Source organism: Tachysurus vachellii, chromosome 2, assembly GCF_030014155.1.
Source record: "Tachysurus vachellii isolate PV-2020 chromosome 2, HZAU_Pvac_v1, whole genome shotgun sequence".
In the NCBI taxonomy this organism is placed as follows: Eukaryota; Metazoa; Chordata; class Actinopteri; order Siluriformes; family Bagridae; genus Tachysurus; species Tachysurus vachellii.
This window is the reverse complement of record NC_083461.1, coordinates 36,044,890-36,065,176: the sequence shown is the minus strand read 5'-3', so window position 1 is coordinate 36,065,176 and position 20,287 is coordinate 36,044,890. Positions and strand designations below refer to the sequence as shown.

General features: G+C 41.4%; 1 protein-coding gene across 6 annotated transcripts in view; it reads right to left on the bottom strand.

Annotated features, from left to right (window-relative positions):
- Positions 1-692: 692 nt before the first annotated feature.
- limch1a (LIM and calponin homology domains 1a) overlaps positions 693-20,287 on the bottom strand; it is a 56,788-nt gene continuing 37,193 nt past the window's right edge. For 2 of the 6 annotated variants that reach the window (XM_060864490.1, XM_060864494.1), the window contains 19 exons: positions 19,921-20,259; positions 16,486-16,719; positions 15,470-15,508; positions 14,885-15,017; positions 14,450-14,604; positions 13,016-14,045; positions 10,585-10,837; positions 8,552-8,670; positions 7,517-7,613; positions 6,039-6,064; positions 5,753-5,866; positions 4,859-4,951; positions 4,595-4,782; positions 3,308-3,408; positions 3,107-3,212; positions 2,632-2,709; positions 2,002-2,110; positions 1,746-1,848; positions 693-942 (listed from right to left, as the gene is read on the bottom strand). In XM_060864490.1, the coding sequence (XP_060720473.1) occupies positions 917-942; positions 1,746-1,848; positions 2,002-2,110; positions 2,632-2,709; positions 3,107-3,212; positions 3,308-3,408; positions 4,595-4,782; positions 4,859-4,951; positions 5,753-5,866; positions 6,039-6,064; positions 7,517-7,613; positions 8,552-8,670; positions 10,585-10,837; positions 13,016-14,045; positions 14,450-14,604; positions 14,885-15,017; positions 15,470-15,508; positions 16,486-16,719; positions 19,921-20,259 (3,343 nt within the window). In that variant the 3' untranslated portion in view covers positions 693-916. The remainder of the gene's footprint in view (positions 943-1,745; positions 1,849-2,001; positions 2,111-2,631; positions 2,710-3,106; positions 3,213-3,307; positions 3,409-4,594; positions 4,783-4,858; positions 4,952-5,752; positions 5,867-6,038; positions 6,065-7,516; positions 7,614-8,551; positions 8,671-10,584; positions 10,838-13,015; positions 14,046-14,449; positions 14,605-14,884; positions 15,018-15,469; positions 15,509-16,485; positions 16,720-19,920; positions 20,260-20,287) is intronic. The other 4 variants (XM_060864491.1, XM_060864492.1, XM_060864493.1 and 1 more) reach the window with 4 other exon arrangements.

The window sequence follows — 20,287 nt, the reverse complement described above, 5'->3', positions numbered from 1 at the left end:
TGACATACTGACTTCTAGATCTTTTGTAAAATCGATCTTCTTTTTTTCTTTTTTTTTTCACATGACATATTACATACCCTATAGTGCACTACGTGGTGCGAGAAGCCATTTGGGACTCAGCCGTAAATTCAAGGTGCATCCTAATCGGCATCCTACCTCCGCTAAGCGTACTACATACAGTAGGTCAATAAAGACCCCCCACCCCAATATAATGCACTCGAGGTCTGCTCGGAAGCCAAACGGGTTTGACAGACATCTCAGTCGTTCTACATTTCCAAGCAAAAAAAAAAACAAACAGGTAAATGTTTAAATAATCATTGCTTAATACGCTTATCTTTGTGTTTCTTCCCGAAACTTTGTGGTCAGTGGCTGAAGGCTCGTAGATTCAAAAGTCTAAAGTGCAAAACCGCTGATGTAAATACGCAACAGCCACGTCTCTCACGTCTCACTCAATCGCAAGGGTCGTTCACGGGATTTATTTTAAAAAAAAAAAAAAAAAAAAAAAAAAGAATTTAAATGAATAAAACAGGTCAAATCGCTACCCAGGAGCTTTCCACGTGCTCTGCTTGTTGAGCTAGAGACTTTTCCTATAGATTAAACGCAGTGCATGCTCATGCGCGTGGTGGGTCGAATTATTGCCCCATGGAGACAGCCCACCCCCCCACCCCCGACCCCCAGAAATATTATCCGAATCCAAACGACATTCCAGTTTGATCCATTTCGGTCAAAAGGTGGTTTGTGCTTCTTTGTTTTCTTTTTGTTGTTGTTGTTGTTGAGACGTTCTGAATTATAATGATGTGTAATTCACATACATGTTATTATTAAGTGTTTATGGTGAAGATGGCCCAGCTTTCTGAGGGCTTGGCAAATGCTCCAGTTCCTCTTGGATTCGGGTGCAAAAAAAACAAAAACGGCTTTATAACGTTGTGGGTTGACCAGCGGCTGTAAGAGGAAAAGGGTCGTACAGGAGTTAATAATAACAATAATAATAATAATAATAATAATAATAATAATACATTTCAGCACATACTATGGCTTCCCAAACCCCCCAGACCACCAGTGACCAGCAGTGTGCACTGTTCACCTTGTTCCTGTTTCTCCTGTTCATACTATTAATATTTAAGTTCCTGTTTTTTTGCTCTTTCCTCTGTAGACACTGCATGTTGCTTGTTGTTTCTCTGCGACTGTCTTGTTCCTAGTGTTTGTTTCGCTACTTTGGTTTATGTCTTACAGTTTGATTGCTACTGTTAACAAATATTTGCACTCGCATCACCTTCGGGCTCGACCGGCAGCGCCGGCTTGGGGCGGAGATGACAGGACAGGTGACGTACTGTGTTTATATCAAACTGTCAATCTGTGGTGCTGGATGAAGTGACTCTTTACTTCACACATGCAACTCAACTCTGAACTCATCTAACAAGTCAGAATGTACGTGAACAGCCATCTGTCTAGTCCATACCATGCCGATTAGACATACTTAATCTTTTCCCCTGTCCTTTAGCACTAAAAGTATGGGCAAAGGCTTAGATTTACTACTTAATTGTAGAACTATTCCTATTTTTTTTCTGTCAACACTTTAAACAAAAACTTTAACTGAACCCAAAACATTCTCTATATTCTCATATATATATATATAATAAATCTCTGTAATTAAATGAAAACTTTCTGTCTTGGTTGTCTTGAAATGAATGTTAATAATACTACGCATGAAGGATAATAGATCGTGGTATTATGAAATGGCTCACCACGAGATTTCATGTAGCACAAATGACAGTTCAGGACGCCGTTCCGGATCCGGACGTCGGTTCCTGTGCTCGTCTCACCGAGCAGCCCTTTACACACACCACACTGAGACACACACAGGCGGTTGGTGATTCCGATAAATTATCGAAAATAAACACATATGATTGAGTACCTGGCTTGTGCAAACACACACACACACACACACACACAAACACACACACACACACACACACACACCACCCCACATGTGTATCTCACCTTAAAACACTGAATGTGGAAGTAAAGGCCCAAAGTGTCGATGATCATAGCGGCTCCTTTCCCCAGTGGCTGTGCACAGCTAGAGCACAACTTCTTCGCACTCACTGACCTGCAAGATTAGATCATTTTTTTTATAGCTAGATAGATTAGGATATAGATAAAGATATGAGGAATTTAACCCCTTAAACGTCTGGGACAGTCCAGACTGTGGGTCCAGACTTTAATTCCTTAAATCCTTTAATCTTGTAATTCTATGCATTAACGAATACGTGAACACTAGACCAGGGGTTTAAGGGCTTAAAATATTTTCTTTATTGTTTGCAGTGGACTCTGCTGTAATATTCATCAGAATTATACCACAGCGCTTGAAGCTGATTGTTTTTGTCTAACAGCAGCTCCGATTAACTCATGAAAAAAAACGTCATTGTAATAGTTGCTGTGGTATAAGAGAAATAAAACACTAGGACAGGAAGCAAATAGAATAAGAGCGAGACCGAGGAAAGCCAGACGCATACACACATCCATAACAACATGCATGAATGAGCATCGTCGAATGGCATGATGGGAAATGACTCACATGCACTTTACTAATTGGTGCAAGTGGTGTGTGTGTGTGTGTCTATGTCCTACCTGTCTGAAGATGAGGGTGATGTGTCTTGTGATGATGGAGATGTGTGTGCCCCTAAAACGTTTTCACACGACCCAGACCTGAGCACATCAGCACGCAGACACACACACACACACACACACACACACACGTACAGGCACATATACATATGAGAAAGCAAGCAGTATTGCGTTTTTTGTTCTTTGTTGTTCCTGGCTTGCTTTCTTTTTTTCAGCATAGCATATCATATCAATATCAGGTCTTTAACATGGAAATGGAGGAAAAATAAAAACCGACAGTAAACAAATAATAATAAAAGGAATCATAATCAAAATGATAAATCTTTCAACTGAAGGTCTTTGCATTTCAAAATAAAGTTCAAGCACAAACGCATGCCGTGTGTCTCAGAGACGAGCTGATCCAAATCCGTAGCGGTACACATGCCCACATGCATGTCGTATGTCATACACATACACACTAAAACACACACACACACACCTCCTCATCCTAGGAGGCTGACTCTGTGATGGGCTCACGTTCCTGTCCAGGGAGGCTGTTTTTTTCCACTCTTGTTTGCTCTCTGATTTGCAGCTCCAAGACCCATCTGTATCGACACACATGTTAACAGGCTATAATACTCTGTGTTTGTGTTTTTCTACATCAGTTTAAAGCAAGTCAATTTTTTTACATCCCACCCACCCTGTGTGAAGTGCAGCTGTGGTGTAGCTGACTGATTCTCCTGAACTTCTGCTCTTTGGTCTTTCTGCTGTGGAGATGATACCGCTTTTGCCTCATCAGACCTGTGTGTGGAGAAAAATCACACAGAAAAGCAGACGCTCGACAAACCGTCGACCTGTAAAACATCGGCGTTCCTTCTATTGGTTGCCATGGTAATAACGTTTCTCAGTGGGTGCAACAACAAATGATTGTTCTTGCTGAAACATTCAGTGTATAGCTCCATCATATCATACGCGATGAAGCGTAAGCAACGTGCGCTCTTCTCTACTCTCTATCCACTCTATCAATTTTTTTTATTCTCCCTTTATTTATTAGATCATTGACTAACAAATCATTCCCTGTCCGATTTCGGTTACAGTTCATGTAGAATCTATTAATACGTTTTATACTACTACAGTGCTGTGAATGCTCGATTCTGATTGGTCAGATAGTTTTGGATTGTTTTTAAGTTCCAGCTCCAGTTCATTTTAATATCTATTGATTTCTATAGTATTCTTTAAAAAATGAACTACACACAAGCACAGGGTTGTACGGTGATAGACAGAAAGATTTGGGGTTTCTTGGCATTGTGACAAGTTGTGATTTTTCTCTCTGTGTTACATGAGAGAAAAAAGAAGACTGGGGAGGAATAGCAAGAACATGAGTGATCACAGGAACGGATTTGTTTGCTGTGGACGTTCTATGACATGAAACTTGAAACGGATGCTCAAAATGACATTCTTTCATTTCTAGAAACAAAATAGAATCTTTGGTAGAAACTGTTGTGTATTGGGACTAACACACTTCAGGATGTATTGTCTCCTGGAAAATACTCAACGTCGGACGTGGTAATAAAGGACATAAATCGGTGTAATAAAGGTATAATAAAGGAAATAAAGGACATCGGACATATTTTAGTCATCCTATAATATGACTTTACAATCCGAGGCCTACGTACAGTACATTAAACCCATTTTGTGGACTATAATTAAATTGAACATTTTTTAATGACTTTGTTATTCCACTAGGGGGCAAAATAGAGCAATCAAAAAGAGTCATAAAAAGTCATCGTATTTACGAGTTGAACTCGTATGAACGCCATCACACCAAGTCGTAACTACGAGTAAGGAAACTCTGAATTTTATATGTTCAATCCTCTACATATTAAGGATAAGCTTTTAAGATTCTGGGCCAATAAACGCCTTTGTTTTCAATGATTATGACCCTCCTGCTCTAAAATGACCGTGTTGTCTATATTCGCTCAGTCACCTGTGTTCTAAACCATTTCTCTGGTTCATCTTCGCTTCTTTCTCCAGCATTTCCTGCTTCCTCTCCCAGTCAGCCAAGGACAACACAATGGTGTCGTGATGGGTTGCTGAAGAAGACAGGGCTTCCGTCATACTGGAGGATGAGTGCGGGGTCAGCGGGGTCACCGTTTCCTCCAGGATCCGTTGCTCCTGTTCAGAATCCATCCGGTTAGGTATGACAACAGGGGAAAAGTCTGCACCGTTATATCAGTACTGAGAGATGCACCTCTTCGTGGTGTTTCCTTTCCTCTTCTTCTACCTCTTTCTGAGCTTTCTCCCACTCATGCTTCAGTCTCTCCTGCTCCTGCTGATATTTCTCCTACAAGGACAGACAGATCACAGTCAACCAGTGCTCTAGTAAAGCTTTACAAGCTCTCATTGACTTCCTATTTAATCCTAAAATAATACTACATTTAATACCTAAAGCTCCAGACATCATTCGGTGTTTGGTTGAATGCGTGTTGTGACGTCACACGACGCGTCTCAACCTAAACCCCTCTGCATATCCTTGATTTTCCGTTCATTTCTGGAGCGATTGTAATGCACTCGTTCTAATACGTTACACACAACAGGCTGTGTTGGTATAGCGGCTTTATATTAATCTACTTCACTTTGTGTCAGGTCGCATCACACTACTCTTGATGAATTTTTATCCTATAATGAAATGTCTAGCATTATATCCTACTCTGCGGTTATATAAACCTCTTCTAGTAGGTTTCAGAAACACAAACATGCCTGGAAAATGAATCTTGGATGTTCCTTGATCAGAGACTTACGTAATCTTGCGTTGCATAATAACAATAAAGATGTAATCGTGCTTGGAGTCTTTGTCATTGTGTAGGTCTCCAATAAGAGACAGAAACCATTAGAGGAATAGAATAGAAAAGGTGAAAGGAGATGAGATGAGAACAGAAGACCACCAGCTTTAAGGCGTGACACTACAGATGAGTGTACGGAATAAAACTCATACAAACAGGCCAGATACCAGCTCAGAACTTCATCCTAAATCCACTGCAATCTATTTACATCTCATGGATGTCCAGTAGTTAGACCTGAGCATCCGTCTCATAGCTGTGGAAGGTCACAGGTCATGTGACACACCCGTGACCTATCAGTGTACCTGTAGCAGGCGCTCCTGCTCCTGCTGCCACCTCTCTTGCCGCTTACGCTCTTCGTTAGGGTCCCAAGTCCAGTGATTGACCCTCTTTGCAAGGTTCAAGATCGGGGTTTCGATCTGACGCAAACAGTTAAACACAGCGAGAAACAAACAAACAAAAAAAAAAAAAACAACAGGAAAAAGGAGGAGAAGGAGAATGACAGGACAGCTTCTACTTGGAGTAAAGGAAAGCAAAAACAGACAGCAACAGGAAAGGTAGACGATGAGAGAGCGTGGTGGAGGTACTCACACATTCGCTGGTGAAGTCAAATCCCTCTGCAGAAAGAAAAAAAAAAGAGAAAGGAGAACATTTACAGTCCAACCACGAGGCTGCTTGTTGCTCTATGACAAGCTAATGACGAAAACAGCGACAGTAATGAACCGACATGGAAAGAGCCTTAAAACTTGTCCAAACAAAGCGTCGTGGAGGACGCTGCAAAAAAAAGAGGACAGTTTATCTGGAACTCATCGTGTTCAGTGGGTTCCACTACTGTAGTTCCCTGAATTTCTATCATTTTTTAACACACCTTTTATGTCAATATTATGTGTTCTTGCAGCAAAAAGGTCAAGATCATTAGTCCTCTTTATGTTTAGGGTCTCATGGTCTAAGCCATAAACATTAAAACCACCTGCTTCATGTACAGTAGTGTAGAATCCCACTGTAGCACCAAACCAGCTCTGACTCTGAGTCTTGGACTCCACATGACCTCTGAAGGTGTGCTGTGGATGTTAACAGTAGCAGATCCTTTACGTCCTGGACGTTTGATGTGTACTGTAGCCTCCGTTAATCAGACTCATTTGTCTGGAGTCCTTCCTTGGACCACTTTTTTAGGTACTAATCACTGCATACTGGACACATCCCGCATGCCCTGCTGTTTTGGAGCTTGGCTCTTGTCAGTCATCTTACACTTGCTCATTTTTCCTGCTTCCAACACATCAAATTCGAGCCGCCGAATACATCAGACTCCCTGACAGGTTCCAGTGTAATAATTAAGTCAATCAGAGTTAATCAGGTCACCTGTAAGTGGTTTTAATGCTATGGCTCATCATTGTATATAATGTAAGTACGCTATATAGGATGTGACACATACACGAGTATGTAGACTATGGGAATACCAGAGGAAGATTGCTAGGGTGTGTTAAAAAATGGGTTCTTACTATGGAGCCCTAGTGAGGACAAAATGGAGAAAAAATATATACTGTATATATTACGGATCAGTTGTAAAAGATCTCATCGTGCCCTCAGCAGGTTTAAATGTGTCAAACATTTCAGAATGGACAGAATCAACAAGGAGCAGACCCTGACAAACGACAAGAAAGTGGCAGAAACGTAGGTGGATGAACGCGCCCTCCTTCTCCACTCAAACTGGAGGAGGAAAAGCCCTGGTTATGAGCCGGGTTTACCTGCAGGCGCGAAGAATTCCCAGCGTAACTTAGAGCTACTGGAGGTATGTGTGGGATCTGACACACACACACACACATATATACACACATATACAAAAAAAAAAACAGCCAGAGAATGAGAAAAGATGGATTTTTAAAAGAGTGAGAAAATGAACAGAGAGAGAGAGAGAGAGAGAGAGAGAGCGAGAGCGAGAGAGAAAGCCAGAAACAGGGATAAAAAAATACAGAGTGAGAAATCCAGAAATCCAAAGTAAATTGAAATTGTATAAGCGAGTTTAAAGACAGGAGAGTGTCAATGAACTGTGGGATGTTTATTTCTGTTACCTGACAGAGTCAGCGAGTAAGAGGTAACGTCAGCCTTTCTGGACTCACTGAAGGAATTCTCGTCAGATTTCAGGTCTAATCCGTCTGAACAGCTCATCTAAACGTTGGGGAAAGGTGACATGATGATTTCACAAGTCGAAAGCGTCAGAATTCACACATTCAGAGTGTGAATCTAATCTCAGTGTATTAACCCTTATGTTATGCATCGTATTCGTTATATCCAGTATATCTGATCAAACTAAAATTTATGGAAATCCTTCAAACCTAGCAGTTACGAATGCTCGGACTTAACCCATTAATCCCCCGACTGCACACTTCCTATAGTCCTAATACACACATTTGTAAGTTTTCTTGCTCTTTAATCACAGCATTTTTCTAAGAAGTGAAACGTTTTATTTCTTTTCATATACTCAGTTCATACGAAATGTTTCCAAGCCTAAGGTTAAGTATCTGAGAGGTGTTTCTATTTCTATTTTTACTTGTTGACGTCCTACGTTCTGCATAAAGAGCCTGTGTATTATAGTGCCTTTACAATATATGTTGCACTATTAATTATATGTCATTGAAATGAATTAGACTTACAGTTTAATGGTCCACTGAACTCCAGCAAAATTAGAAAACTGACTTAGGGCTTTCTTAAGTTGCTGCACTGTAGTGTTTGTTTCAGAGCCTGGATCAAATGCTAACGGACACTGGAGGTGAGAAAGCAATGGAGCGACTGTTTTAAAAACGCTGTCTGATGTCCCTTAATCTGAACAATGTTGTCCTGATGAAAATGAGAAAATTACAAGGACTGCACTTTAAAAGAAAGCCGCGATAAGCTCACAGAGCTGCGGCCTATACAGCCTGACAGACAAGAGAAGCCAGACAACTATGAGAAGAACCCGGGAACATAAACAGGGTTGCTCTGACCAATCAGAGGAAAGTTTACTCACATGTTCCAAGTGAACTTAGCCATAGAGAAAATGTGACATTTGTGAGCAAAGCACAGATCTACAAGTCTGAAAGCCTGTTTATTAGTCCACATTAAGGTACCTGGTCAGTGACAGGAGTGGCTGTTGTAGGGAGCAAGTGTGTTTCTCGAAGCTCTGTCACGATGGTCGTCTTCACCACACAGTTGCGCTTCACTGCTGTATCTGGGCCGGTTTGCTTTCCTACAACAAGCGATAAGAAATAACTGGTAACGTCTGAAGAGATTTACAGTACAGAGTAAATGAGGAACAGATAAAAGCAGTTGAATAAATGATGAAGTCTTAATGCTCAATTCGGATATTTTGCTCGGATCTGATTTTTTTTGTTTGGCTGTTCACATTACCTTTTAAAATCTGGCCTATATCAGATACCACTGTGAACTGTTTGCTGTTTCGAACTGACCCTCATGCGCAAACGAACAATAACAATGATGTCACACGCAGCACGCCGTTGCGCTAAAGTTGGCGAGGTTATGGAGGAAGTAAGCATTTTCGCTTTTCTTTCTAAATGTTTGTGTAACGGCAGCACAGAGACGCAGTGTTTTGAAAATTTTCAGATGTCGAAGGCAACTTTTGATTATTTGATCCGTTTTGTAGGCGTAGTCACGTTTGTGTGCGTACTCGCCGGCGCATAATTGTGACGAACGTCGATGTAGATTGACGTAAAAGTCGCATCAAATCCGCCTCGGTTGTTCACACTGCGGCCACATTGGAAAAAATCAGATTTGGGTCTGAATCAGGACCACATATGGAAGTGGTCTGAATCTGATTTGAAAAAATCAGCTCTGGGCTAGATTTGAGTGTTCACACTACTCCTGAAGAAGTCTGACCTGGTCACTTGACCCCAAAAAAATTAGATTTGGGCCACTTTTACCTGCAGTGTGAACGTGGCCTTAGTGACCTAGAGGCCATATAGGGCTTGAGATGATCTCCCAGCCATTTTGTACCAGTGCCTTATACACAAACAGACAAATCTTTAATTTAATCAATACAACATGGCATGAATTGGATAAATACAGAACGATCACTCTATTTTGGCTCCCATCGTTTTCAACCATCTGTGGACTGAAGCAGGCTGAAGTATGAAAATGTTTAAAGGGTGTTTTGAGAAATCAAGCTGTCTTCAGTATATCAGAGACAAAATGCAGTATCATGCAGTATGATCATAAATCCCAAGGCTTATTGCGGTGCTGCTATAAAGACTGATGCTGAGGTAATATTCTATTATGTGGGATTTTTATTAAAGCTGTCACAAATAAAAATTTTAAAACGATCGTCACTCTATGTACAGTATGTATATTACAGTCGGTAATGATCGAGAATGGAAACAAGTCTGTTTTTAATGAGGTAATCTCACAGTAAAAAGAAAAACGGAATATTCTTTTAAATCTAAATAAAATATTAAATTAAAAAAAGTATAAATTATTAAAAAAGAAATTCTAGAAATTCTAATGAACGAAAAGTAACCGAAGCGCTCGAGTGTTTATACAACTCCCGTAACTTCCTTTTTTACTGGGGTGTAAATATGAGGTGACACACAGGCTACATTTTCAACACGAAGAAGATGGTTATACTGAAAAGAAACAACAGGCACACACACACACACACACACACATACGCAAACACACACACAAACACACACAGACACACACAAACACACACACACAAACACACACACAGACACACACACAAACACACACACACACACACACACACACACACAAACACACACACAGACACACACACAAACACACACACACACACACACACACACACACAGACACACACACACACACACAAACACACACACAGACACACACAAACACACACACACAAACACAAACACACACACACACACACACACACAAACACACACACACACAAACACACACACAAACACACACAGACACACACACAAACACACACACACAAACACACACACACACACAGACACACACAAACACACACACACACAAACACACACACAGACACACACACAGACACACACACAGACACACACAAACAAACACACACACACACACACATACACAGACACACACAAAAGTAGCCTAAGATAAGAGCAGAACAGTCTCCAACCTGTTAGCTCTGAATCGGTGACAGATTTGGACGTCTCGTCCTCCGTTCTCTGTTTAATTGGTTCGGTTTTTTGAATAGCGGAAATCTGAGTGCACTCCTGAGCTGAGAGTTCACTTCCCGCTGAGATTTCTGACACTTGTTGACGACTCTGACTTGATTTGGGTGGCGTTGGGTTGAAGGAAACGGGTCTCACTGGACTCTCTCTTTTGTCCTCTACGGTGGAGTCACCGTTCACACGCACCAGGCCATCATTCTGAAGCAAAATAATAAATATGTGCAACCAACATATGAATATGTAATAAGGTCCAAAAGCCTACAAAGAAAAACTTAAAGACTAAACTAAAGCTAAAAACCCTTAATTTGTCTCATATTAACAAATACACACATTTATTTGTCTGTTATCTATTAAGGTCTCAAGCATTGACAATAACACATACATAATGACATAGAATATTTATCAACACTTTCCAGCCAATCAGAATCACGCATTTAGCATCTCCGTGCTATAATGAGTAAGGCCATTAGGTATTATCTTAGATTAGTGTTTCCTTTTTAAGTTTGCAACAGGACTGGGATTTCTCAGGTCAGGACAAAAAACCCATCTATTTCAGATAGATGGCCTCACCTGGTTTCATGCAGACATGAAATGCAGCTCTGTGCAATAAGGCTCACGGTGGTTGTGTGTGTGTTTACATCAACACCGAATGGTGTAAAGAACTGCTTGTTTCTAGTTACTGCTCATCGCTAGTGGAGTTTGTGACTGTTAGACGCAGGGCATTTTATTTACCATGGGAATTCAGCACGGTTTTCATTGTCGGAGTTTACATTCCCCCCAGCGCTAATGCTAAAGAGGCTCTATGTGAACTCTATGGGGCTATTAGCGATCTGCAGAACGTTCACAGGATGTTCACTCTGACGGACTGTTTATCATCGCCGGAGATGCAAATCTCAAGTCAGTGCTCCCTAAATTCCACCAGTATGTGGAATTCTACAAAGACAGGGGAAAACATGCTGGATCTTTATTACACAAACATCCCGGCTCGTATCGTGTGAGACCCCACCCCCAGCTCTTCTACTCAGACCACATCTCTGTTGTGCTAATTCCAACATACCGACCAGACGCTCTAAACCAGTTCTAAAGCAGGTGAAAAACTCACCAGCAGGAGCCACCTCTGCTCGTCAGGACTGTTTTGAGTGCACTGACTGGAACATCTTTAGGGAGGCTGCAACCATGAACCCGAGGGAGTACAGGGCATCAGCGACTAGCTACAGTGGCAGGTGCATTGATGACGTGACTGTCTCCAAGACCATCACCACACGCTCCAACCAGATGCTGTGGATGACTACTAAGGTGCATGCGCTTCTGAAGTCTAGAGACCTAGCCTTCAGAGCAGGGGACAGGGCAGCCCTAAGAACAGCTAGGGCCAAACTGTCCCTGGCCATTAGAAAAGTAAAGCGTGCACGTGCCCAGACAAGCCACTTTCAGGACAGCAGAGTCACCAAGCACATGTGGCAGGGCATCCAGGCGATCATGAATTACAAAACAGCTTTACCTGCCTGTGACAGTGACACCTCCCTCCCAGATAAGCTGAACGAATTTTTGCTCGGTTTGAGGTGCAGAACCACATAGCAAGCAAGGGAGCAAGCCTCCCCCAACGACCAGGTACTCTATGCAGAGGTAACCCACAGAAGGCTGCTGGACCAGACAACATTCCTGGCAGGGTGCTCAGGGAATGTGCAGAACAGCTAGCGAATGTCTTCACTTACATATTCAACATTTCCCTGACCTGCGCTGTTGATCCTACGTGCCTCAAGACAACCACCATCGTCCCTGTCTACAGTGTCCTGCCTCAATGACTTGTCACGAGACACATTAAGACCCAGTTTCCACCCTCAATAGGACCCCCTGCAGTTTGTGCATCATCCAAACTGCTCCACGGACGGTGCCATTGGCACGACCCTTAATTTAACCCTCGCACACCTGGACAATAAGACACTTATGTACAAATGCTGTTCATTGACTTCAGTTCAGCATTCAACACAATCATCCCTCAGCACCTGATTGAGACGTTGAGCCTGCTGGCCCTGAACACCTCCCTCTGCACCTGGATCCTGGACTTCCTGACTGGGATACCTCAGTCAGTCCGGATCGGAATCAGCATCTTCAGCCACCACACTGAGCATTGGAGCCCCTCAGGGCTGTGTGCTCAGTCACTGCTGTTCACTATCCTGAATCACGACTATGTAGCAATGCACAGCTTGAACCGTATCATCAAGCTCGCCAATGACACGACCATGGTGGGTCTCAACAGCAAAAACGATGAGTCAGCATACAGAGATTAGGTGCAACTGCTAACTGCCTAGTGTAGCGCCAACAACCTGTCTGTGTGTGTTCTGTTTGTAATGAAGAAAATAACAGAATAACTTTTACCTTAACATGCTTATTAGAAGGCTGATTAAATTTGGGCTGGCTGTATGGTTTCGGTGTTAGTAAAGGCACAGGTCTGGATGGAGCAGGCGGTATCCAAACAGGTGAGAGAGGGACGTCAGGGGTTTGGGCTGTTCTGAAGGGAGAAAGAGGTGCTTCTAAAGATTTGGAGGCAAGGGAAAGTGAGCAGGATATGTCTGGAGATTTGGAGTCTCTGGAGGACGTCTCTGGAGAAAGAACTGGAGAAAGTTCGACTTCTGATGTTTTGGAGTCTTGAACTATAGAAAGTTGGACTTCTGATGTTTTGGAGTCTTGAACTGGAGAAAGTTGGACTTCTGATGTTTTGGAGTCTCGAACTGGAGAAAGTTGGACTTCTGATGTTTTGGAGTCTCGAACTGGAGAAAGTTGGACTTCTGATGTTTTGGAGTCTCGAACTGGAGAAATTTGGACTCCTGATGTTTTGGAGTCTCGAACTGGAGAAAGTTGGACTTCTGATGTTTTGGAGTCTCGAACTGGAGAAAGTTGGACTTCTGATGTTTTGGAGTCTCGAACTGGAGAAAGTTGGACATCTGATGTTTTGGAGTCTCGAACTGGAGAAATTTGGACTTCTGATGTTTTGGAGTCTCGAACTGGAGAAAGTTGGACATCTGATGTTTTGGTGTCTCGAACTGGAGAAAGTTGGACTTCTGCTGTTTTAGAGTCTGTATTTTCTGGAATTCTAAAGTCTTGGGTAGGTGATAAATCTGAAGTGTTGAAGTGACTCCCTGACATTATACTCTGTGTTATCTGTTTAAGATCCTGGTCACTGGAATCAGTTTCTATATCACCAAATAATCCAGAAATTTCGGCTTCTTCCGTCAGCGCGTACGCAGGTTGGAGTGTCGCAACAGAAGGGAGTTTTGGAAGCTGGAGTTTCTCCAATATGGCATCGCTGATGGTGAAGCGGAGGGCATAGCGCTGTAATATGGCTGCTTTCTCCTCAGGAGTCGAGGCTTGGCAGTATAACTCGTGCAGCTCCTGCTCTCGACGCTCCCTAGAGCAATTGGAGAGAGAGAGAGAGAGAGAGAAATACAAACAATTATTTTCTCAAGAAATTCTCAAGACTTCACAGATAAAAAGACTTTATTTTTCATGCTTTATATACAATGCAGGATGAAAGAGAATCCAAGGACATGAGAACATGATGAAATATCTTGTAATATCTTGTTTTTGAGGTCAATCAGGACTCACAGCCACTGCAGGCCCACTTTTCCCACAAATCTCCCCTATATTTATCTTAGAGTTGATCTGTTAATAAACCCAAACTCCACGTTAAATAACTGTATAAAGTTGCAGGAAAATGTATACAATGTACAGATACAGTACTTATTGCTGTAGCCACAAATAATTTTATTTTATACATAATAGAGAAAGAGAGCATTATAGTGATGATCTCACTTCTCCTCCACAATCTCTTTGTAAGTCTTGATGCTCTTCCTGCGATTAGAACTTCCTTCTGGTGTCATCATTTTCTCCATCATCTTCCTCTCCTCCTCTTTCCTAATCAGGTCCTGAGAGGCACTGCGCCTACGATTCTTCCACCGAGCTAAGTCCTGTATATCCACACACACACACACACACACACACACACACACACACACACACACACACACACACACACACGTCTTCAGGATGGTGGTTTTTGGGTAACATGACAGACTGCATCACACAACACCATTGCATCATGTTTATTGCTTACTTATATAACAATATAAGGAAATTATGCATGTAGTTTTTTCCAAAGACGGACACATGTGTAATATATGTGTGAACAGAAGATATGTCTGCACTCTTTTTTTTTTTGCATGTAGTCTTCATTTGGCTGTGACTCACATCCTGCCATTGGTCCTCCTCCTCTTTGACCCTGTTGTACTGGTTGTGTAGCCCCTCGTGTCGTGTTTGGCTGTGTGGTGACAGAGAGTCCACGTCCTCCTCATCATCACGCATGTCAATTAAACTGATGCTCCTGTAAACAACAAACCAATGCGGGAAAAAAAAAACGTTAACATGCGGACGCACAAATCCAAGGGCCGAAACTTGATGAGGTTTGTATTTTCAAATCCAGTTCAGGATGAAGAAAGACAAGGAAATGAAATAATCAGTCCAAAGTCGGTAAGTTAGGAAACAGTCTTTAGAATGCATTCTCAACACCATCATGCTAGGTGTAAGCCATAGTGTATAAATCCTACGGTATATGCTAGTCTAGTAAACTTAGTTAGACTCAAGATTGGATCAGGACGTTTTTTTTCCGGATGCAGGAGAGTAAGAGGTTAATTTCATGCAAAAGAATTTTCAGCAGGTCAGATAGATAGATAGATAGATAGATAGAGAGAGAGAGAGAGAGAGAGAGAGAGAGAGAGAGAGAGAGAGAGAGAGAGAGAGAGAGTCAACAGAACACAACAAAAAACAGGCACTTACTCAGTTTCATCAGAAACACTAGATGACTTGTGACTGACTCTAGAATGTTAAAAAAGTTAAAGGAAGAAGATTGTGAGCTTTGGATAAAAGCAGCAATAATATTAATAAAAAATGTTTTTTTTTTAAATAATAATAAGGCTACAGTACTTGCAGTGCATGGACCCCTAATAATATCAACAGTAATCATTTCACAGAAGCTGAAAATCGAAATATCAGCTTCTTTTCTAGATCATTTTGATAACATTCAGACGTAATATATAGAAATGTCTCCCCCGTGCACCAGCGTCACAAAACATACAGTTACTTTTAATTACTCGAATTTGTTTTCATACATATTCCTGAAGCTAATCACCTGAGAATGTGTACAGAAATGCAGCTCACATACTTCACTTTAAACACGTGATTTACAATTAGTGTGAACAAAACATGAGACATGAATGATTGCTAATCTTATGAGAAATATGTCATGAAACTTAGCGAACCCGTATATGCTTTAATTTAACAAAGAGCAGTGTCAAGTACAGACGTCTGATATATATATATATCTGTGTGTGTGTGTGTGTGTGTGTGTGTGTGTGTGTGTATATATATATATATAAAAAATGTTTCTCTTATTTGGTGAAAGCAGTAGTAACAACAACATTTAACCTATAAAGTACTGCACTAATCGTTTAATTGTACACATTTAATTCAATTCGGTGGCATGATAAAATCGAAAAACAAAGCAAACATACTTAAAACTCTGAGTTAAACATATAACGTTATAATTTTCTAGATTTACTTAAGGAATTTGATATATTTTAAATGTCAGACTTTTATTCAGATTACATTATTTAAATAAGAAAAAGAAATGGTTGTTATTGGATTGTTGGCTGCTTTGGGTTTGGACAGGTAATATACGTAAGGACAAGAAGGAACATGTGTAGTTGTTTTGATCATGTGTGAGAGAGAGAGACAAGGAGAGAGAGAGAGAGAGAGAGAGAGAGAGAGAGAGACAAGGTTAAGGAGCTTCTCACGTCAAGGGGAAAACATCATCATCCAGGCAAAACGTGTGCCGTGCATCAGGGTCAGGTAAAGGTAAAGGGCTTTGTGCCTGGGCCCCGCCCACAACATCAATTTCCCCACCTATCATGCACATATCTGCTTTCTGCCCATCCAGAATTTGAGGGCATTTTCTAGGCATGTCATCAACTTCTGCTGGGGGTGGGGTCACAGATCTAGGGGTGGGGCTGAGAGTGTAGCCATGGTTACTGAAGCGAAAGATGGGAAGAGAAATATCATTTCAAGTTCAAAACAAATATAAATGCTAAAGGTTATTTGGACAAAAAAAAAAAAAAAAACACTTTTGGTTAGTCCCAACAGAACATGTACATTCAGGTTTATTTTAAAACTTCATTGCCAGGCCTTGAAAGCAAACCCAAAACTCTGATCCTGGGTTAAGTTATCCTAGAGTTAAAGCATTTACTACCAGTATTATCCAAAATTACTTACAAGTACGGCAAAATAAAATCCAAGGCCCAAGGACTTTACACCGCACATTTTTCCAGATCATTTTGCAAACAAGTCCACTAGTCATTAGTCCAGTAAACAAATACTGATTGTGTACCAACAAGAGCAAATTGTACTTGGGGTTGGGGCAAGATGTTCATTGCTCAATGTTTACTATTACTAGACCAGACATTGGTGTTAGGTCTTGTTTGTGCTCTTCCTCTGTTCATGTACGTAATTTAGAGAATCCCTGACTCCCAGAGAATGGGCAGAACAAGATAAAGAGGAGAAGGTAGTGAAGCAGTTAATCATCAGACTCCTAACCAGCAGTGTGGACCAACCATAGATCCCGTTTTTGGAGGTGGGGTTAGATACACCAACATCTTTACAAATTGTGATTCATTTTAATATCCTGTAGTTGTGTTCATTAGTAGAACAGCAATAAAAATCCTCAGTCTTGGACTTTACCATGTTATCATACTGTACCACCGTCTCTCGTATTTGCCTAGTAGCATTATACAGGATCTGATATTCAAACTTGATACTAGCTAAGATAACTTGCCCATTCTCCTATAAATCTTCTGAAGCATCAATCCTTAGTCTGTAAAGCTAATAATAGGAGACCTTTTACTAAATTTGTGGACTAAGATGCTGTCAAGACATTATAAACAACCCACAACTCCACTCTCGCTGAGTTGAGATTGAGGTATACCTGTACATGTACATCTAGAACACTGCCTCGGCATGTGGCTGGCTCAGGTTTCTATTCATAATCTGCCACCTGAGAACTAGCTGTACGAAGTGTTGTGTTTATCTGAGTTGCCCAAAGCTACTCTTCATTTTTGCACTTGAGGATGATAGCCAACCTTTCACCTTTGACTGTATCAAACTCAATGTCCGTATGCTTGTTTTCCACTGAAATGACTTATAAGTGTACTTTGTGTTCATGTACTTCGCCCAGAGAATCCACAGAATGGGCAGAGTACAGGAACTGTAGAGAAGATGGTGGAGAAGTTCACCATCAGACCCCTAACTAGCAGTGTACAGTGAGCCCAGACCCACTGATGGTACAGTATGGACTGATGGTATACAAATGGATGGCAACTCAGAGATGTCAACATTCTCTTTTCATGTTAACCAATACCAACAATACCACATGCACTTGTGCCCCAACAACCAGTTCAATGTCCAGAAAATAAAAATACCATATGAAAGGTAATGTAAAGAGAATCAACCAGTCCCGGGAATTCCTTTGGAGAAAACCTGGGATAAGAATTGAGGTGAAAATGAGCATGCCCACAATCCTACATCCTTTGATACATCCTTTGCTGGTGTTTTATTAAGTCAAACTCACTGCCATCTCTGGATATATATTCTTGTTAGAGATGAAGTTCATCCTTGGAAGACAAGAAATACACTATACAGAATGAATCAAGCCACTCAAGACATTGTGATGCATAGTTCCAAAAATCCATGCAATGCTTTTCATTATATCCAGCTGCCCGGGTTGTTTTCAACCTGCCTAAGTTCTCACATACCACCCCATGGCTGCGATCCCTCCACTGGCTTCCTGTAGCTGCACGCATCAGATTCAAAACACTGATGCTGGCCTACAAAGCCAAAAATGGACCAGCTCCCTCTGACCTCAAAGCCCTCATCACTCCTCGCACTACACCCCACACCCTCCGATCTCCCAGCACTGCTCGACTGGTTCCACCATCTCTCAGGGTAAGAGGCAAGTATACTTCAAGACTCTTCTCTGCACTCGCACCAAGGTGGTGGAATGAACTTCCCCTAGAGATCCGGACAGCTGAGTCACTGGTTATTTTCAAGCGGCGGTTGAAGACCTACTTATTCAGGAAACACTTCAACTAGCACTTCTTTCCTTATCTTTTGCATTTTAAAAAAAAAAACTCATGGTATCTCAAGTATGTACCTTAGAGATTTAAGCACTTATGTACGTCGCTCTGGATAAGGGCGTCTGCCAAATGCTGTAAATGTAAATGTAAATAACCCCATGGCTGGTCACCTAGGCATGGAAAAAAGCTGTACATGAAGCTGGCTTATAATCTAAGACCAAAAAACTGAGACAGTTCCTGGGGCTGGATGGATCATGCTGAATGTTTGTTCCTAACTTTTAGGTTCTTGCTAGCCTGCTGACTGATTTCAATAAAAAAGGAAGTTCTATGGATCCACGTCATTCCTGACCCCCTTAAAACACTTTCCCGATTTCACCCTCCTTATTGTGTAGCAGACAAGCAGATAAACCAAGCACCCGCTGCAGTGGCTCCACCACATGAGGACATCGGTATCTGGCCCTATAGTCATTTAAATTTACAGTACAGTGATACCTCGAGATACGAGTTTAATTCGTTCCGTGACCTTGCTCGTATATGTCAGTGCACTCGTATCTCGAGGTATCACTGTATACACGTTGTGGATGATGATGATAGAAGCAGAGTAACTTTCCCATCAAGTTCCAGTTGTCTCTACTGGTTCCCGTTTGATCATTTTCTTGTTTATTTTTTTGTGTTCATTCGAAAATTCCCTATGTTTGACTAGAAACAATTGCAAGACATCTGTAGGAGGGTCAATACATCTGAATGGTTGGAATAAAATACTATTACTCAGTAGTGCTACAGTACATACACAAGTCACAAAACACGTCAAAGCAAAAGAGCACACAGTAAAACATCCAATTGCAATCAAGGGTCCAGAAAATCAAACCTAAATCCACAATGTCTTCCACACAAACCAAGCACAAGGAAATATAGTTAGAGTCACCGTGCAAGCAATTTCATCAAGTTAATCAAACAGAATCAGAACTAACGAGATGCTCATTTAGCCAATCACACTTAACCTCAATGTAAACGTACTGCAATTCAAATACAGTACTGCTATACATTCTTACATATAAATGAAGGCCACAGGATTTGCACAATCATGCATATACTTATCCTAACCTCTCCTGAGTACTTTTCTTTTCTTGTCCACCGGTTTTGAGGTTTGCCTGGTATTGCCCGCTCACAGACTTCTTTTTTCCGTGGACACCTCCAGGTTTAGGCAAAAAAGCATTAAACTGATTCCCGCTCGGTTTTTGGTAAGATCCTGTCTTCCTTGCGAGCATGTCATCTTTCTCCAGGTAAGGAAGCAGGCTTCCATCATCATACTCATCACCATTATCTGGATCATTATTGTAACTGTCACAACGAACAATACAGGTCGATGATGAACCAAGAACTTCTGTCTCCTTTCGGGTGGCAGATGACGATACCTTTGGTTCAGATTTTACCTGTTGAGGTCTTCAACACAAATACACAGAGACCACAC